The following is an 18475-nucleotide window of genomic DNA, read 5'->3' on the forward strand; positions in this document are numbered from 1 at the left end:
CTGCAGCAAGATGTTCTTGCAGGTCTTTGGAGGTGATCTGTGAGTTATCTGTCACCATTCTCACAATCCTGTTCATATGTCGCTCCTGTATTTTTCTTGGCCTGCCAGACCTGCTGGGTTTAACAGTAACTGTGCCTGTGGCCTTCCATTTCCTGATTCCATTCCTTACAGTTGAAACTGACAGTTTGAACCTCTGAGATTGCTTTGTGTAGCCTTCCCCTAAACCAGGAGACTCAACAATCTTTGTTTTCAGATCTTTGGAGAGTTGCTTTGAGGATCCCATGCTGTCACTCTTCAGAGGAGAGTCAAAGGGAAGGAAGCACAACTTTTAACTGACCACCTTAAATCCCTTTATATCTCATGATGGGACACACCTGCCTATGAAGTTCAAGGCTTAATGAGCTCATCAACCAAGTAATCAGCATTGAGCAGTGACAGGCATTCAAATCAGCACAATGACAAGGGGACCCACATTTGTGCACAGTCAGTTTTTCACATTTGATTTAATTTCATACAACTAAATACTGCGTCACTAAAAATCTTTGTTCGGAAAACACCACAGTGTTCAGATGTTCCTAGGAAATGAAAGACGTACCACTGTTATCTTTATTGTTGAAAGGAGAGTCAGTTATTATGCAGGCTGAGAGGGGTTCACAAACTTTTTCATCCATCCATTATCCAACCCGCTATATCCTAACTACAGGGTCACGGGGGTCTGCTGGAGCCAATCCCAGCCAACACAGGGCGCAAGGCAGGAAACAAACCCTGGGCAGGGCGCCAGCCCACCACAGAAACTTTTTCATATGACTGTATATTTTATAAACGAAGCTCGTCTGCGTCTCCACGTTCATGCTGATCATTTTTCGTTGGGTAGTCTTGCTTACCGGTAAAGACCCCCCTTTGAACCTCCTTAGCGTTAGACCCCAACGCCACTCGAGCAACTGCATAAAGCGTCAGACCCAAGGATTACTCGGGCTGTAAAAGTGAACAAGAGCGTTAGCGCTGAGCGTTGCTCAGGAGATGGTATGGGCGTATCCTCGCGTAAGCGACAGGCCCAAGCGTTACCAAGGCAACGGTGCAGACACGTCTTCTCCCAGCCTCATAATGGCGTCCCGTAAGAAACGTTTTTCGACCGCGATACGAGCAGTGATGGGGGAGTGAGTCAGTCTTCAGGAGGTGAAACTGAAACGGACAGTGAAATCGAAAATAATTGTGATGAATGCGAACGTGACGCGCGTGTCAATCGCACATGTGCAGTGTGCGATTCGAAAGCTGATCGGTCTGGAAAGAAAAGCCGCAAGGAATCACGCAACTACAGTCCCGACTGTGACGCTGGATGGTGCATTTCATTTGTGCTTCGAGATATAAAACACAAATGACACATTTTGACAGTATATACGGTATTAGCATTATTTTTATTATTATTACGGGGGTCAAGCTAAAGTTAGAAAATGGGATTTATCAGAAAATGGAATGAACCTTAAGAAAATTGATAATGTCACTTCTCAATGTGGTCTCCACCCTTCTCAATGCACTTGTGCCACCTGCCTGGAAGTGCCCGCAGAATTAAAGGTTCTGTCTTGTCCTCGCCACCATTCGTGCACCCAAGTTATTGTCGTCGTCCATCTTGAATCGACGACTCCTCTCCGCCCGATGTTTTTTTTTTTTTTTTTTTTTTTTTAGCGGTCCAAAAAAGGTGGAAATCCCACGGTGCCAAATCTGCCAAATAAGGAGGTTGTGGCGATACCTCAAACTTCAGTTTCTCCAGACAGACCTCGGTGTTCTTAGCAGTGTGTGGGCGGGCAGGCGGGTGGCCATTGTCTGGCAGTATAAGGGACCCCTTGAGACAGCAGTCCCCGCCGCTTGGATAGAACAGCAGGCTTCACGTGGGTCTCCAGCAAGTCACAGTGACTGGAGTGCCCCTCAACAATAACTCGGGGGCACAAGTGCTGGTGAGGATGAGACCAAACCTTTTATTCTGCTGGCACTTCCAGGCAGGTGGCATTGAGGTGGGTGGAGACGACATCGAGAAATGACATGATCAGCTTTGTTACGGTTCGGTCCATTTTCTAACTTTAGCTTGACTCCCCCTCGTATTATTCGTTATTGTTATTTGTGTCATTATCACACTTTCCACACGTCTTCTGGCTTTGTGCTTTTACTGTTTTGCACGTTTTACAGTAGAAAGATCAGATTTAATAAATTTGTCATTTTTCAAGCCGAAAATTGCAATGCTTTTTACATGTTTTTTCGAGAAAATAGTGTAACGCTAAGGAGGGTAAATAACGACTGTCCACGTGTTACATTCCTGTCTGGCACAAGGGGGTCGAATGTAAATTGAGGTGATGGCCTCCGATAAGAGCATTGACTCGAAAAGATTCTTGGACGTTTATCAAGGCACAAACATCTAGACCTGGCACATCTGCAATAGCCACCCCTCTGTCTGTGTTTTATACCGAGCCGATCTTTACTGACATGGATCGTGGGAGTTGTGTCCTGCTGGCAGGAGTTGAAGGCAGAAATCACAAGGAAGACATCCATCCAACACAGACATTTATAACAGTGATAAAAGAACAAAAAATGAATATCTTACAGCTGTGGGGTTGTATCTGGATCGTTACAGCATAGTTAAAGCTCGGATCTGGCGTTCTGCGGTGCCCAGAAGGTTGTAACAGTGAGAACATGCAGACTGCACACAGACAGGAGACTTGGCCTGCACGTGACTCCTGGGGCCGTAAGGCAGTAGCACTAATCACAGCGCCACTATGGCACCTACTATATATATATATCTCCCATTCCATTCGTCCGTTTTCCTAACCACTTATCCTGAGAAAAGCCATGGAGAAGGTGGACTCTATCCCAGCAAGTGTAAAGCACAAGGCAGGAGCGATCTCTGGGCAGGGCGCTGGACCATTTCTGGGCAAACACGAGCCAATTTAGCATCAGCAGATCATTTTAACCACGTGGGTTTGGACTGTGGGAGGAAACCAGAGCACCAGGAGAAATGCCACACGGATGACACTGGGAGAACTCCACACAGGGAGCACCTGGGACACGAACCCCAGTCTCCTTACTGCAAGGCAGCAGCACTACCAGTGTGCCACCATGACGCCCAACTACTATGTAATATAAAATCAGCACAGTCCTGCCCACATGCAGCTGACACGGCATTTCTCGATTCCTATTCGTCGTCTTCCATGTCATGCACTATACTGGCCTGCTGAGCGTAATCCAACCAACAAGTACTCGAGGTGCTGCCACAACGGTAAAGTAGCTTTACCACCTTTGCAGGAGCCACCTGTGTCTTTACAACAGCTTCTTACACAGCAAACATCAGAAGCTAAAAATTATTGTGAACACATTCGAGAATACAACTCTTCTTTAGCGTTTACTTCCATGGGTGCACAGATAACGGTTATACTACCTTAGAAGGCTGGCGTCCTTCAACATCTGCAATAAGATGCTGCAGATGTTCTATCAGACAGTTGTGGCGAGCTCCCTCTTCTACGCAGTGGTGTGCTGGGGAGGCAGCATTAAGAAGAAAGATGCCTCACGTCTGGACAAACTGGTGAGGAAGGCAAGCTCTATTGTTGGCATGAAGCTGGACAGTTTAACATCTGTGGCAGAGCGAAGGGCGCTCAGCAGGCTCCTATCAATTATGGAGAATCCACTGCATCCACTTAATAGTATCATCTCCAGACAGAAGAGCAGCTTCAGCGACAGACTGTCCTGCTCCACTTACAGATTGAGGAGATCGTTTCTCCCCCAAACTATGCGACTCTTTAATTCCATCCGGGGGGGTAAATGTTAACATTTAACATTATACATAGTTATTGTCTGTTTTTCACCTGCATTATTATCATTCTTTAATTTAATATTATTTATTGTATCAGTATGCTGCTGCTGAAGAATGTGAATTTCCCATTGGGATTAATAAAGTATCTATCTATCTATCTATCTATCTATCTATCTATCTATCTATCTATCTATCTATCTATCTATCTATCTATCTATAACTCAACCTCCTGGCCACAGATCATACTGTTTTAAAATACTAAAGATCTGCACGTGGAACAATACAAAGGACTATCAGACGCACTGCAAGGAAACGCTGAAAATAACAACGTACGTGTAGACAAAATGATCAGAATACCATCCACATCTCCAGGAAGTCCAAGATACATGCAACAAAACCATCAGGATGCCATGGCCATAGTACGTAAATTCAGAAAGCCTGATTTATTTATCACTTTCACATGGAATCCTGCTTGGCCGGAAATTCTACATGCACACTACGTCTTTCAAGAAGTATTTATTTCTTCTTGATTTCTGAATTCCTTTCTCACCGTTTTCCGTTCCTATTCTTACACTGCCGTATGCTATGGCGGATGTCGGCTAGTATAATATATTTGCATTGTAAGTTGCCTTGGATAAAGATGTCTTCTACTGTAAATACATAATACTGTATCTATCTATCTATCAAATAGTGCTTTTCATTTCTATCTATCTATATAGTGCCTTTTATATCGATCTATGTATCATATAGTGCTTTTCATTTCTATGTATCTCTCTATCTATCCTATATAGTGTCTTTCATATCTATGTATCATATAGTGGCTTTAATTCCTATCTATCTATCCTATATAATGCCTTTCATATATATCTATGTATCTTATATAGTGCCTTTCATATCTATCTGTCTATCCTATATAGTGCCTTTCATATCCATCTATCTATCTATCTTATAGTGTCTTTCATATCTATGTATCATATAGTGCCTTTAATTCCTATCTATCTATCCTATATAATGCCTTTCATATATATCTATGTATCTTATATAGTGCCTTTCATATCTATCTGTCTATCCTATATAGTGCCTTTCATATCTACCTATCTATCTATCTTATAGTGACTTTCATTTCTATCTATCTATCCTATATAGTGCCTTTCATATATATCTATGTATCTTATATAGTGCCTTTAATTTCTATCTATGTATCATATAGTGCCTTTCATTTCTATGTATCTATCTATCCTATATAGTGCCTTGCATTTCTATCTATGCATCTTATAGTGGCTTTCATTTCTATCTATCTATCTATCTATCCTATATAGTGCCTTTCATATATATCTATGTATCTTATATAGTGCCTTTAATTTCTATCTATGTATCATATAGTGCCTTTCATTTCTATGTATCTATCTATCCTATATAGTGCCTTGCATTTCTATCTATGCATCTTATAGTGGCTTTCATTTCTATCTACAGTATCTATCTATCTATCTATCCTATATAATGACTTTCATATATGTCTATGTATCTTATATAGTGCCTTTCATATCTATCTGTCATATATAGTGCCTTTCATATCTATCTATCTATCTTATAGTGACTTTCATTTCTATCTACATTTTCTATCCTATATAGTGCCTTTCATATATATCTATGTATCTTATATAGTGCCTTTAATATCTATCTATGTATCTTATATAGTGCCTTTCATATCTATCTTATAGTTCCTTTCATTTCTATCTACAGTATATATCTATCCTATATAGTGCCTTTCATATCTATCTATCTATGTATCATTCAGTGCCTTTAATTTATATCTATCAATTATATAGTGCCTTTCATATCTATATATCTATTATACAGTGCCTTTCATATCTATCTATGTATCATATAGTGCCTTTAATTTCTATCTATCTATCCTATATAGTGCCTTTCATATCTATCTATCTATTATATAGTGCCTTTAATTTCTATCTATCTATCCTATATAGTGCCTTTCATATCTATCTATCTATTATATAGTACCTTTCATATCTATCTATCTATAATCTATGAACACTGCATTGCTTTTTACCTTTAAATCCCTAATGGAACAAAGATGTCTAACAAAGTCCAAAATTGATAAAGTGAAATAATGTGGTTGGATGGATTGGGGGGACTGCACATATAAAGCCAGTAAAGCATCAGAAATACCTAATGGATTACTCTAAAACATGACTGCTTGGAACAGAAAGGTTAAACGATGAATGCTAAGTAGACCCAAAAAAAGCCCTTAATGGAGCCCCTGTAATTGTATCTTTTATTTATGGATATGTCTAAGCCATTTGGCAGATCTCACTTATTGGGCAGTTTTCTCCTCCTTTTAAAAAGACAATCTTGATTTGATTTCAGTGTACATAACAGTTTCTCTTTAAAAACTCTTCCAGTGCCCGCCCCCCCTTCACTCCGCTGATGTTTTGATTGCCTTTATTTTTGATTTATGTCTCATTAAAGAGCCTGCGGTGAAGTTGCTGTGTCATCTGCTTTTCCATTATCTGATATTTGTTTTAATGACGGTGCCTCGTGTCTTGTTGTTCCAGACTGACTATTTCCACCTGTTTATCTGCGTGGCAATTATAGTCATCTATGGAGATGATGTCATTGAGCAACAACTTGCCACCGACCAGATGCTGCTTCATTTTAGCAACTTGGCCATGCACATGAATGGGGAGATCGTCCTCAGAAAGGTGGGTGCAGTGGGCCGTGTGCGGTGGGGTTGAGCTCCGTATGATCCGTCTGGACCCTGAACGCTCACTCTTTGGTGTAACACGGGCTAGCGGACTTGGCTTATTTGACAGACTGTGGTGTTCCTTCCATACGTGTAATTCTTTGTGTTGCACTGCCTGAATTTTGAAAACCCAATTATTTTCAGTGTGTGTGTGTGTGTGAGCAGACCGCCACGGCGGAGGAGACGCAGAGATAGTGGTGACCTTCATCCCTGCTGTCTGCTCTTCTGTTGATCCCTGACACCGTTCCTGATTAAAAATACTACAGGCATGCCTTTTGTTTTTTTTTTTCTTTTCAACTTCCTGAAGACAATTCGGTGCTTAAAACCAAACCTCAGACGTCTGTAACCTTTTGTTCCCTCACGTCCTCCACCTGATTTTCAGTTTTTCTTGCAATAACAATCCCGAGATGCCAGGGCGGCACGTTATTCCCTTTTCCAGTAAACCTTATTTGACTTGATAGCAATCACTTCTGAACCCTCTGAAATCTCTTCTGTTTTTGCTTTTTATTGGTCTGGCGCCTCCCGACTCTCCGCTTCAAGAAACCCCCCAGATCTGTTTAACGCGTCTCGATGTCTGGGCTCTAGAAGGCATCGAGCTTTGTGGGGAGACCAGGCTGATGAGGACTGAGAGGCTTGAGTTACGAGGAGAAATGAAAGGAGTTGCATCTTTTCAGATTAAGCAACGTGAGACGAAGAGTTGACAGGGCTAAAGATTGTTAAAGTTGTGACAGGAATCGAGGGATCAGCGGTTCCAGGCGGTTACTTTAAAGTGGTTTCAACGGGAGGACGAGGACACAGTTGGAAATAGTCTTCCCGAAGGCGTGAAGGAGGACCAGAGACGAATCGAAACCATAAGACTAAACCTAATACACCAAAACCCAATCGTAACCCAGGTCAGAGAGAGAGAAACCATAGAATCGGAAACCAGACGATCGAAAAAATGAACACGCGTTTTGCTTATTCGAGTTTTTCTCCCAATCACATTTACTATGGCAAATTAACATTTAGAGATATCGCAAAATGAATTCCAGATATCTTAAAATGTAATTTACTTTTTAAGATATCTGAAACTCGCTTGGAGGTATCTTAAAATAATTTCTTTCACATTTGAAGATATCTGCAATACATTTTCAAATATCTCAAAATAATCGTGTCTGCATTTCAAGATATCTCAAATGAATTTTCAGATAACTTACAGTGCATCCAGAAAGTATTCCCAGCGCATCACTTTTTCCACCTTTTGTTATGTTACAGCCTTATTCCAAAATGGATTCAATTCATTTTTTTCCTCAGAATTCTACACACAACACCCCATAATGACAACGTGAAAAAAGTTTACTTGAGGTTTTTGCAAATTTATTAAAAATAAAAAAACTGAGAAATCCCATGTCCATAAGTATTCACAGCCTTTGCTCAATACTTTGTCGATGCCCCTTTGGCAGCAATTCCAGCCTCAAGTCTTTTTGAATATGATGCCACAAGCTTGGCACACCTATCCCTGGCCAGTTTCGCCCATTCCTCTTTGCAGCACCTCTCAAGCTCCATCAAGTTGGATGGGAAGCGTCGGTGCACAGCCATTTTAAGATCTCTCCAGAGATGTTCAATCGGATTCAAGTCTGGGCTCTGGCTGGGCCACTCAAGGACATTCACAGAGTTGTCCTGAAGCCACTCCTTTGATATCTTGGCTGTGTGCTTAGGGTCGTTGTCCTGCTGAAAGATGAACCGTCGCCCCAGTCTGAGGTCAAGACCGCTCTGGAGCAGGTTTTCATCCGGGATGTCTCTGTACATTGCTGCAGTCATCTTTCCCTTTATCCTGACTAGTCTCCCAGTCCCCACAGCATGATGCTGCCACCACCATGCGTCACTGTAGGGATGGTATTGGCCTGGTGATGAGCAGTGCCTGGTTTCCTCCAAACGTGACGCCTGGCATTCACACCAAAGAGTTCAGTCTTTGTCCCATCAGACCAGAGAATGTTCTTTCTCATGGTCTGAGAGTCCTTCAGGTGCCTTTTGACAAACTCCAGGCAGGCTGCCATGTGCCTTTTACTAAGAAGTGGCTTCCGTCTGGCCACTCTACCATACAGGCCTGATTGGTGGATTGCTGCAGAGATGGTTGTCCTTCTGGAAGGTTCTCCTCTCTCCACAGAGGACATCTGGAGCTCTGACAGAGTGACCATCGGGTTCTTGGTCACCTCCCTGACTAAGGCCCTTCTCCCCCGATCGCTCAGTTTAGATGGCCGGCCAGCTCTAGGAAGAGTCCTGGTGGTTTCGAACTTCTTCCACTTACGGATGATGGAGGCCACTGTGCTCATTGGGACCTTCAAAGCAGCAGAATATTCCCCAGATTTGTGCCTCGAGACAATCCTGTCTCGGAGGTCTACAGACAATTCCTTTGACTTCATGCTTGGTTTATGCTCTGACATGAACTGTCAACTGTGGGACCTTATATAGACAGGTGTGTGCCTTTCCAAATCAGGTCCAGTCAACTAAATTTACCACAGGTGGACTCCAATGAAGCTGCAGAAACATCTCAAGGATGATCAGGGGAAACAGGGTGCACCTGAGCTCAATTTTGAGCTTCACGGCAAAGGCTGTGAATACTTATGGACATGTGCTTTCTCAATTTTTTTATTTTTAATAAATTTGCAAAAACCTCAAGTAAACTTTTTTCACATTCTCATTATGGGATGTTGTGTGTAGAATTCTGAGGAAAAAAATGAATTTAATCCATTTTGGAATAAGGCTGTAACATAAGAAAATGTGGAAAAAGTGATGCGCTGTGAATACTTTCTGGATGCACTGTAAAATCGACCTTTCGTGCATTTCAAGATATTTCAAAATCATTTCCTATAAAACTGCCTATTATTTCAATGGAACTTCTTGTTTATCATAAGATATCTTAAAATGTATTTGAGATATCTGAAAATGGAGAGGAAGCTGTTTTGAGATATCTGGAAATGTATTTCACATATCTTAAATTGTATTGTAGATTGTGGGGAACAGCCCTGACACAGACAGGTAGATACTATGGTTTCACCCAACACACATTTATTAATCATATTTACAGTGCAGTGACCCAGTGCTGCAGCACCAATCACCCCTCAAGTCCTTGGCCACAACACAATGCCTTAATAGTCTCTGCACCGCCTCCACTCCTCTCTGCCAAGCTTCATCCTTCTTCCACCCGACTCTTGCCCCTGACTGGAGGGAGGCGGCCCCTTTTATTCACCCCGGAAGGACTCCAGCTGCATCCTGAGAACTCGTAGCCACACCCCTGTGTGGCGGAAGTCCACCGGGTGTCTCCAATTCTCTTCCCCCCAGCACTTCCCGGTGTGGTGGAAGTACTGAGGTCCAACACTCCCAAGGCATTGGGGCGCCCCCTGGCAGTGACCCCACAGCAACCAGGGAGGACACCCCCTCGTGTTCCGAAGGATCCACAAGCCCTCCTCCGGTCCTCCTGGGCGTCCCGGCCGGGCATGAACGCCCGCCGGGCACCACAAGATACAGTGCATCCGGAAAGTATTCACAGCAAATACCTTTTTCCACATTTTGTTATGTTACAGCCTTATTCCAAAATGGATTAAATTCCTTTTTTTCCTCAGAATTCTACACACAACACCCCATAATGACAACGTGAAAAAAGTTTACTTGAGGTTTTTGCAAATTTATTAAAAATAAAAAAACTGAGAAATCCCATGTCCATAAGTATTCACAGCCTTTGCCATGAAGCTCCAAATTGAGCTCAGGTGCATCCTGTTTCCCTGATCATCCTTGAGATGTTTCTGCAGCTTCACTGGAGTCCACCTGTGGTAAATTCAGTTGATTGGACATGATTTGGAAAGGCACACACCTGTCTATAGAAGGTCCCACAGTTGACAGGTTAGGTCAGAGCACAAACCAAGCATGAAGTCAAAGGAATTGTCTGTAGACCTCCGAGACAGGATTGTCTCGAGGCACAAATCTGGGGAAGGTTACAGAAAAATTTCTGCTGCTTTGAAGGTCCCAATGAGCACAGTGGCCTCCATCATCCATAAGTGGAAGACGTTCAAAACCACCAGGACTCTTCCTAGAGCTGTCCGGCCATCGAAACTGAGCGATCGGGGGAGAAGGGCCTTAGTCAGGGAGGTGACCAAGAACCCGATGGTCACTCTGTCAGAGCTCCAGAGGTCCTCTTTGGAGAGAGGAGAACCTTCCAGAAGGACAACCATCTCTGCCACAATCCACCAATCAGGCCTGTATGGTAGAGTGGTCAGACAGAAGCCACTCCTTAGTAAAAGGCACATGGCAGCCCGCCTGGAGTTTGCCAAAAGGCACCTGAAGGACTCTCAGACCATGAGAAAGAAAATTCTCTGGTCTGATGAGACAAAGATTGAACTCTTTGGTGTGAATGCCAGTCGTCACGTTTGGAGGAAACCATGCACCGCTCATCACCAGGCCAATACCATCCCTACAGTGAAGCATGGTGGTGGCAGCATCATGCTGTGGGGACTGGGAGACTAGTCAGGATAAAGGGAAAGATGACTGCAGCAATGTACAGAGACATCCTGGATGAAAACCTGCTCCAGAGCGCTCTTGACCTCAGACTGGGGCGACGGTTCATCTTTCAGCAGGACAACGACCCTAAGCACACAGCCAAGATATTAAAGGAGTGGCTTCAGGACAACTCTGTGAATGTCCTTGAGTGGCCCAGCCAGAGCCCAGACTTGAGTCCGATTGAACATCTCTGGAGAGATCTTAAAATGGCTGTGCACCGACGCTTCCCATCCAACCTGATGGAGCTTGAGAGGTGCTGCAAAGAGGAATGGGCGAAACTGGCCAAGGACAGGTGTGCCAAGCTTGTGGCATCATATTCAAAAAGACTTGAGGCTGTAATTGCTGCCAAAGGTGCATCGACAAAGTATTGAGCAAAGGCTGTGAATACTTATGGACATGGGATTTCTCAGTTTTTTTTATTTTTAATAAATTTGCAAAAACCTCAAGTAAACTTTTTTCACGTTGTCATTATGGGGTGTTGTGTGTAGAATTCTGAGGAAAAAAATGAATTTAATCCATTTTGGAATAAGGCTGTAACATAACAAAATGTGGAAAAAGTGATGTGCTGTGAATACTTTCCAGATGCACTGTATCTGGAATGCTATTGAGATATCTTGAAATACATTGTTAGATATCTGAAATGGAGCAGAGACCCATTGTAAGATATCATGAAATTAATTTTAGATATCTAAAAAGTGTATTTTAGATATCTCAAACAACAGTGAATTTGAACTTATCTTAAATGCTTTTTGAGATATCTTAATTATATTTCGAGATATCCTAAAATAGCTTCCCGCTCATTTTAAGATATCTCAACATAACTTCCTGCACATTTCAAGACATCTCAAATACATTTTCAGATATCTTAAAATAGACAGGAAGTCCCATTGAAAGAAAATGAAATTTTACAGGAACCTATTTCAAGATATCTGGAATTGCATTGAAGATATCTTAAAATGCATTTCAGATATTTCAAAATGTACAGCACATCATTTCAAGAAATCTTGAAATCTATTTGAGATATCATAAAACTTTTTAGATAAAAAAATCTTAAAATAGATTAATATTTCAATATCTGTAATTCAGTTTGAGATATCTAAAATGCATTTCCAGATATCTTAAAATTCATTTTGAGATACTGTATCTCCAAATGTTCATTCGGCTTGCCATACATTTACCAAAAGACTCTTTGCGGCAGATTTCTAGGGTCACGCTGATGACGCAAAGTGGGGTGTCATGGTACGTAACTTCCATGGGAACTGGGAGACGTTAATGGGGGTAATAATGGGTCAGTGCGAAATTGTAAAACAAAATAATGTTGCGGTACCGTGAATAATTTACCATTACATTCAGGAACCGTGGAACTGTGAGGACACCACACAGAAAGGTGCTCGAGAAAAAGCAGCCAAAAGACCAGAAAATATGCAATATGCATCATAACAAAATTAGACAGGTGCACCCCAACAGAGATATGACATCAAGACTTAGTTGAGCCTCCTTTTGCTAATCTAACAGCCTCTAGACGCTGTCCTCCTATAGCCTCTGATGAGTGTCTGATTCTGGATGGAGGTATTTCTGACCATTCTTCATACCAAATCTGTCCAGTTCAGTTCAATTTGATGGACAGCCTGCTTCAAATCATCCCATAGATTTTCGATGATATTCAAGTCAGGGGATTGTGATGGCCATTCCAGAACATTGTACTTCTCCCTCTGCACTGAACTGTGTTTTGGGTCATTGTCTTGTTGGAACATCCAACCCCTGCGTAACTTCAACTTTGTGACTGATGCTTGAACATTATCCTGAAGAATTTGTTGATATTGGGTTGAATTCATCTGACCCTCGACTTTAACAAGGGCCCCAGTCCCTGAACTAGCCACACAGCCCCACAGCATGATGGAATCTCCACCAAATTTGACAGTAGGTAGCAGGTGTTTTTCTTGGAATGCCGTGTTCTTCTTCTGCCATGCAAAGCGCTTTTTGTTCTGACCAAATAACTCCATTGGTGTGTCATCAGTCCAAAGCACTTTGTTCCAAAATGAATCTGGCTTATCTAAATGAGCATTGGCATACAACAAGCGACTCTGTTTGTGGCGTGAGTGCAGAAAGGGCTTCTTTCTCATCACCCTGCCATACAGATGTTCTTTGTGCAAATTGTGCTGAATTGTAGAACAATGTACAGATACACCATCTGCAGCAAGATGTTCTTGCAGGTCTTTGGAGGTGATCTGTGGGTTGTCTGTCACCATTCTCACAATCCTGCTCATATGCCGCTCCTGTATTTTTCTTGGCCTGCCAGACCTGCAGGGTTTAACAGCAACTGTGCCTGTGGCCTTCCATTTCCTGATTCCATTCCTTACATTTGAAACTGACAGTTTAAACCTCTGAGATGGCTTTTTGTAGCCTTCCTCTAAACCAGGAGACTCAACAATCTTTGTTTTCAGATCTTTGGAGAGTTGCTTTGAGGATCCCATGCTGTCCCTCTTCAGAGGAGAGTCAAAGGGAAGGAAGCACAACTTGTAATTGAGCACCTTAAATACCTTTATATCTCATGATGGACACACCTGTCTATGAAGTTCAAGGCTTGATGAGCACATCAACCAATCAGCATTGAGCAGTGACAGGCATTGAAATCAGCACAATGACAAGGGGACCCACATTGGTGCACATCCAGTTTTTCACATTTGATTTAATTTCATACAACTAAATACTGCGTCACTAAAAATCGGAAAACACCGCAGTGCTCAGATGTTCCTAGGAAATGAAAGACATACTACTGTTATCTTTATTGTTCAAAGGAGAGTCAATTATTATGCAGGCTGAGAGGAGTTCCCAAATTTTTTCATAGGACTGTAATTTTTCTATTAAAACCCATTTTTATTAATTAAAGTAATGATTATTTTGCGTATAGTTAGCTATTTTTTCTTATTATTTTTCACACATGCAAGATTTATTTTTTATAGTGTAGATCAGCGTTTCTCAACCTTTAAGTATTTGCGACCTGAGTTTTCATAACAGTTTTAATCGCGCCCCCCCTAACGTTTTTTTGAAAGGAGCCCACTAATACCAATTTGTTCTTTTTTAATTAATGATATATCATAGATGCATATTTTATTATACCTACTTAACTTTTATCGACATTTATCTAACTCTATATTTATTTTTCTAGTATCAGAATATCCCCATCGGGATTAATAAAGTATCTATCTATCTATCTATCTATCTATCTCAGAATGTAGTTTAAGTTAATTTGTTTTGGTTTCAATACATGTATTTTTCATATTTTCGATTCTTGTTGTTGTGTCCAGATTCCAACTCGCCGCTCTTTCTTTCCCTGCTGGGATATTTTTATTCTTGCAGCTATAAACTCTTCCTTGTTTCTTTGTAATTTGCACTTCTTCTTTTGTTATCTGTTGCAGGCAAGAAGTTTGCTTTACCAGTTTCGCCTTTTTCCCAGGATACCCTGCAGTCTCCACGACTTGTGCAAGCTGTGCGGCCCGGGAATGTGGGATAGCCGCTACATCCCGGCTGTGGAGTGCTCTGGGAACCACCCTGAATTGGAGAGCTGCCCGTACGGGGGAACCATCGAGCAAACCTCCCAAAAGCAAGCCAATGAGGGAAAACGGGGGTCCAAAACACGTGATATCTTTAACTTTCGAAAGTAGCTTAAACATTTGGGCACCGCAATCCCAACCTTTAAAATCTGGACTATTCTTCCCGAATGTTTTGAGTTTAAAAAAGAAAACCAAAGGTCATATGGAGAGACTGAAAGCTTTTCATTCCACCACAGTGCTTTTTATTCGAGCAGAACGGGACGCGGGTTCATGATTCCGAGAAGAGAGAGGCTTACGGTAAACCCCACGTTCTCAGGTTTGGCAAGAATGGAGACGCATGAAGTGCAACATTGATGGAGTGAGGATCGGAAAAACGTCACTACCCAAAGGGAGACGGCGCAAGGAAAAGTCACATCACGTCACGGCCATGTGCTTCAGTTTTGATTGTTGAGTAACTTTCGGCGAAGCTTCTTTTAAAGCGTTGGGCCGTCGAGAACACGATATTCCTGTTTCTGCTGGCAGTTACACCTAATTATTTGCTTGTTTGGCCTGCAACTGTGTTTGGTGAACACGAACACTTTCTTCAATGAAAAGGGTCCTGGAATGACTTTTTCTCGTGTAAGTGGAAGTAATAAACAGGGATGGTTACGACTTTCGTAATAAGAAACGGGCGAAAATGTGTCGCCTTCGCCACACTACTGTGCATCAGGGGACGCCGGTTGAAAGGTGCGTCCCATTTGGACGAGTCGGCGGTTTTACAGAACCCGACTTGTACAGTCCACGGGTTTTACCTGCTAATGTGTTAATAAATTACGATAAATCCGGGGAACAAGGGGGAAAAGTGCACTGGGGGATATTGTTCTGTACTGACATCAGTGTGTCCTTTTTACGCCATTATCATTATTATTTTTTTTTTCAACGAATAATTTTTATTTTTTCTTGACAGAGCGTACTTGGCTTAAGGAAATCAAGGGTAATATTATCAGGAAAACTTGCACAAGCTTTTACGGAGATGTCTGCTTTTACAGGTTACTGCTTGGTCATTTTGAGTTATGATTTTGTATTTCATGCGGTTTTTCACTTTCGATGAAGTAAACTTTAAATACGCAATAGACTGTCCCTTCTGTACGAGCAAATCCGGTGTTCTCAGTTTGGACACAGGAATTCTTTATTTAGCTTTTGCGTTCACATCAGAAGGAAGGGACGCGTAAAAAAGCAAGAAGCACAGAGCAACTGGCTTTAGACCTTTACGTTGTGCAATAAAAATAAATAAATGTGATATGAAGGAAAGAATCCAAAGGGCTGGATTCCAAGGGAAGTAAATAAAGGAACAGCAAATATTCAATCAATCTTTGTAGGATGAATTAATTCGCAAAAAAAAATATATATATATATATATTCAGGGAAACACAAATAGGATGTGAAGGGAGAGGATTCTGCTGAAATTGTATTCAATAAAATCTCACAATTTTAGCCTTTTGTATCTAACGTTGTAATATTTTATGTCGTCGACCCAAAAGTGAATGAATGAATGAATGAATGAAGGAATGGAGTGTGAGAAAATGGAAGCATTTGACATTGGGGAAGACTGCAAAAGGTCCTGAAGTGACTGATAGATAGATAGATAGATAGATAGATAGATAGATAGATAGATAGATAGATAGATAGATAGATAGATAGATAGATAGATAGATAGAATTTAATTTTAGTATAGTAGGCAGGATTAGGTGATAGATAGATAGATAGATAGATAGATAGATAGATAGATAGATAGATAGATAGATAGATAGATAGATAGATAGATAGATAGATAGATAGATAGATAGATAGATAGATAGAAAGAATTTGGTATAGTAGGCAGGATTAGATAGATAGATAGATAGATAGATAGATAGATAGATAGATAGATAGATAGATAGATAGATAGAATTAATTTAATTTTAGTATAGTAGGCAGGATTAGGTGATAGATAGATAGATAGATAGATAGATAGATAGATAGAATTTGGTATAGTAGGCAGGATTAGATAGATAGATAGATAGATAGATAGATAGATAGATAGATAGATAGATAGATAGATAGATAGATAGATAGATAGATAGAATTTGGTATAGTAGGCAGGATTAGATAGATAGATAGATAGATAGATAGATAGATAGATAGATAGATAGATAGATAGATAGATAGATAGATAGATAGATAGATAGATAGAATTTGGTATAGTAGGCAGGATTAGATAGATAGATAGATAGATAGATAGATAGATAGATAGATAGATAGATAGATAGATAGATAGATAGATAGATAGATAGATAGATAGATAGATAGAAAGAATTTGGTATAGTAGGCAGGATTAGATAGATAGATAGATAGATAGATAGATAGATAGATAGATAGATAGATAGATAGATAGATAGATAGAATTAATTTAATTTTAGTATAGTAGGCAGGATTAGGTGGTAGATAGATAGATAGATAGATAGATAGATAGATAGATAGAATTTGGTATAGTAGGCAGGATTAGATAGATAGATAGATAGATAGATAGATAGATAGATAGATAGATAGATAGATAGAATTTGGTATAGTAGGCAGGATTAGATAGATAGATAGATAGATAGATAGATAGATAGATAGATAGATAGATAGATAGATAGATAGATAGAATTTGGTATAGTAGGCAGGATTAGATAGATAGATAGATAGATAGATAGATAGATAGATAGATAGATAGATAGATAGATAGATAGATAGATAGATAGATAGATAGATAGATAGATAGATAGATAGATAGAATTAATTTAATTTTAGTATAGTAGGCAGGATTAGGTGGTAGATAGATAGATAGATAGAATTTGGTATAGTAGGCAGGATTAGATAGATAGATAGATAGATAGATAGATAGATAGATAGATAGATAGATAGATAGATAGATAGATAGATAGATAGATAGATAGATAGATACTTTATTAATCCCAAGGGGAAATTCACATAATACACTCAGGGTGGACTTGGTATGCCAGCAAAGAACAAAAATGGGTCAAGAAAAGCTGCGGGGGGCTCCTTCATACTTACGGGAATGCGCCATTATACTGCCTCACCGGGACTGCTCTCTTATCTTTAGTCACGTCCCAAGTCTTGTCTTGCTGTTTGTAAAACTTGGGTGTGTTTAAAGGGGTTGGTAGTGCTTTGTCAGAATATTTCTATGTCTCCTCAGCTTCTGTAAAAGTTTCATTTCAAAGTTAAATGATAAACTACCAGATAGATTAGACATGAAAGGCACTGTATGATTGATAGACATAGAGCTCACCAGATTCTCAGCTAACACCTGCCAGAAGGAGCCATCAGATACAGCCATTTAAAAACCCTGGGTGGTCCAGTGAACTGGTTCATCCTGCTCATTCTCTTGACTGGCCTCACCTTTAGATTGTACACTGCAGGCCGGTTAAACACAATGGGGAACATCTGCCAAGTCTTTGTGAGTGTAGTCTGACTGTCGATGATCCAGGAGTAAACAACTGAAAGAAATGCCAGGGCTGAATGGCACAGATTTAGCAAAGGTTGTCACCTGGAATGCCAGGCTTCAGCCATGTGGACCATATCTCAGACCTTTGGAGCAATCAAAGAGGTCATAGATAGATAGATAGATAGATAGATAGATAGATAGATAGATAGATAGATAGATAGATAGATCATATATAACATATCATTCATCCATTCTCCTGGTCTTTCCTGTCTAAGCCTACCATAAAACTGGTATCACTCTTGACCCTCACCCTTAGGCTTACAGGTGTGAGCCCACAAGACGGCTCCATGTCGCCATTTTTG

The 18475-nt window shown here is 40.8% G+C and overlaps 1 protein-coding gene across 2 annotated transcripts in view; it reads left to right on the top strand.

The window, feature by feature from the left end:
- Nucleotides 1-16120, top strand: part of tbc1d16 (TBC1 domain family, member 16) — a 181786-nt gene extending 165666 nt beyond the window's left edge. For both annotated transcript variants that reach the window (XM_051936499.1, XM_028820023.2), the window contains 2 exons: nt 6373-6519; nt 14513-16120. In XM_051936499.1, the coding sequence (XP_051792459.1) occupies nt 6373-6519; nt 14513-14758 (393 nt within the window). In that variant the 3' untranslated portion in view covers nt 14759-16120. The remainder of the gene's footprint in view (nt 1-6372; nt 6520-14512) is intronic.
- Nucleotides 16121-18475: the final 2355 nt, after the last annotated feature.

The sequence above is a fragment of the Erpetoichthys calabaricus genome, chromosome 14 (genome assembly GCF_900747795.2).
Source record: "Erpetoichthys calabaricus chromosome 14, fErpCal1.3, whole genome shotgun sequence".
NCBI classification, from domain to species: domain Eukaryota; kingdom Metazoa; phylum Chordata; class Cladistia; order Polypteriformes; family Polypteridae; genus Erpetoichthys; species Erpetoichthys calabaricus.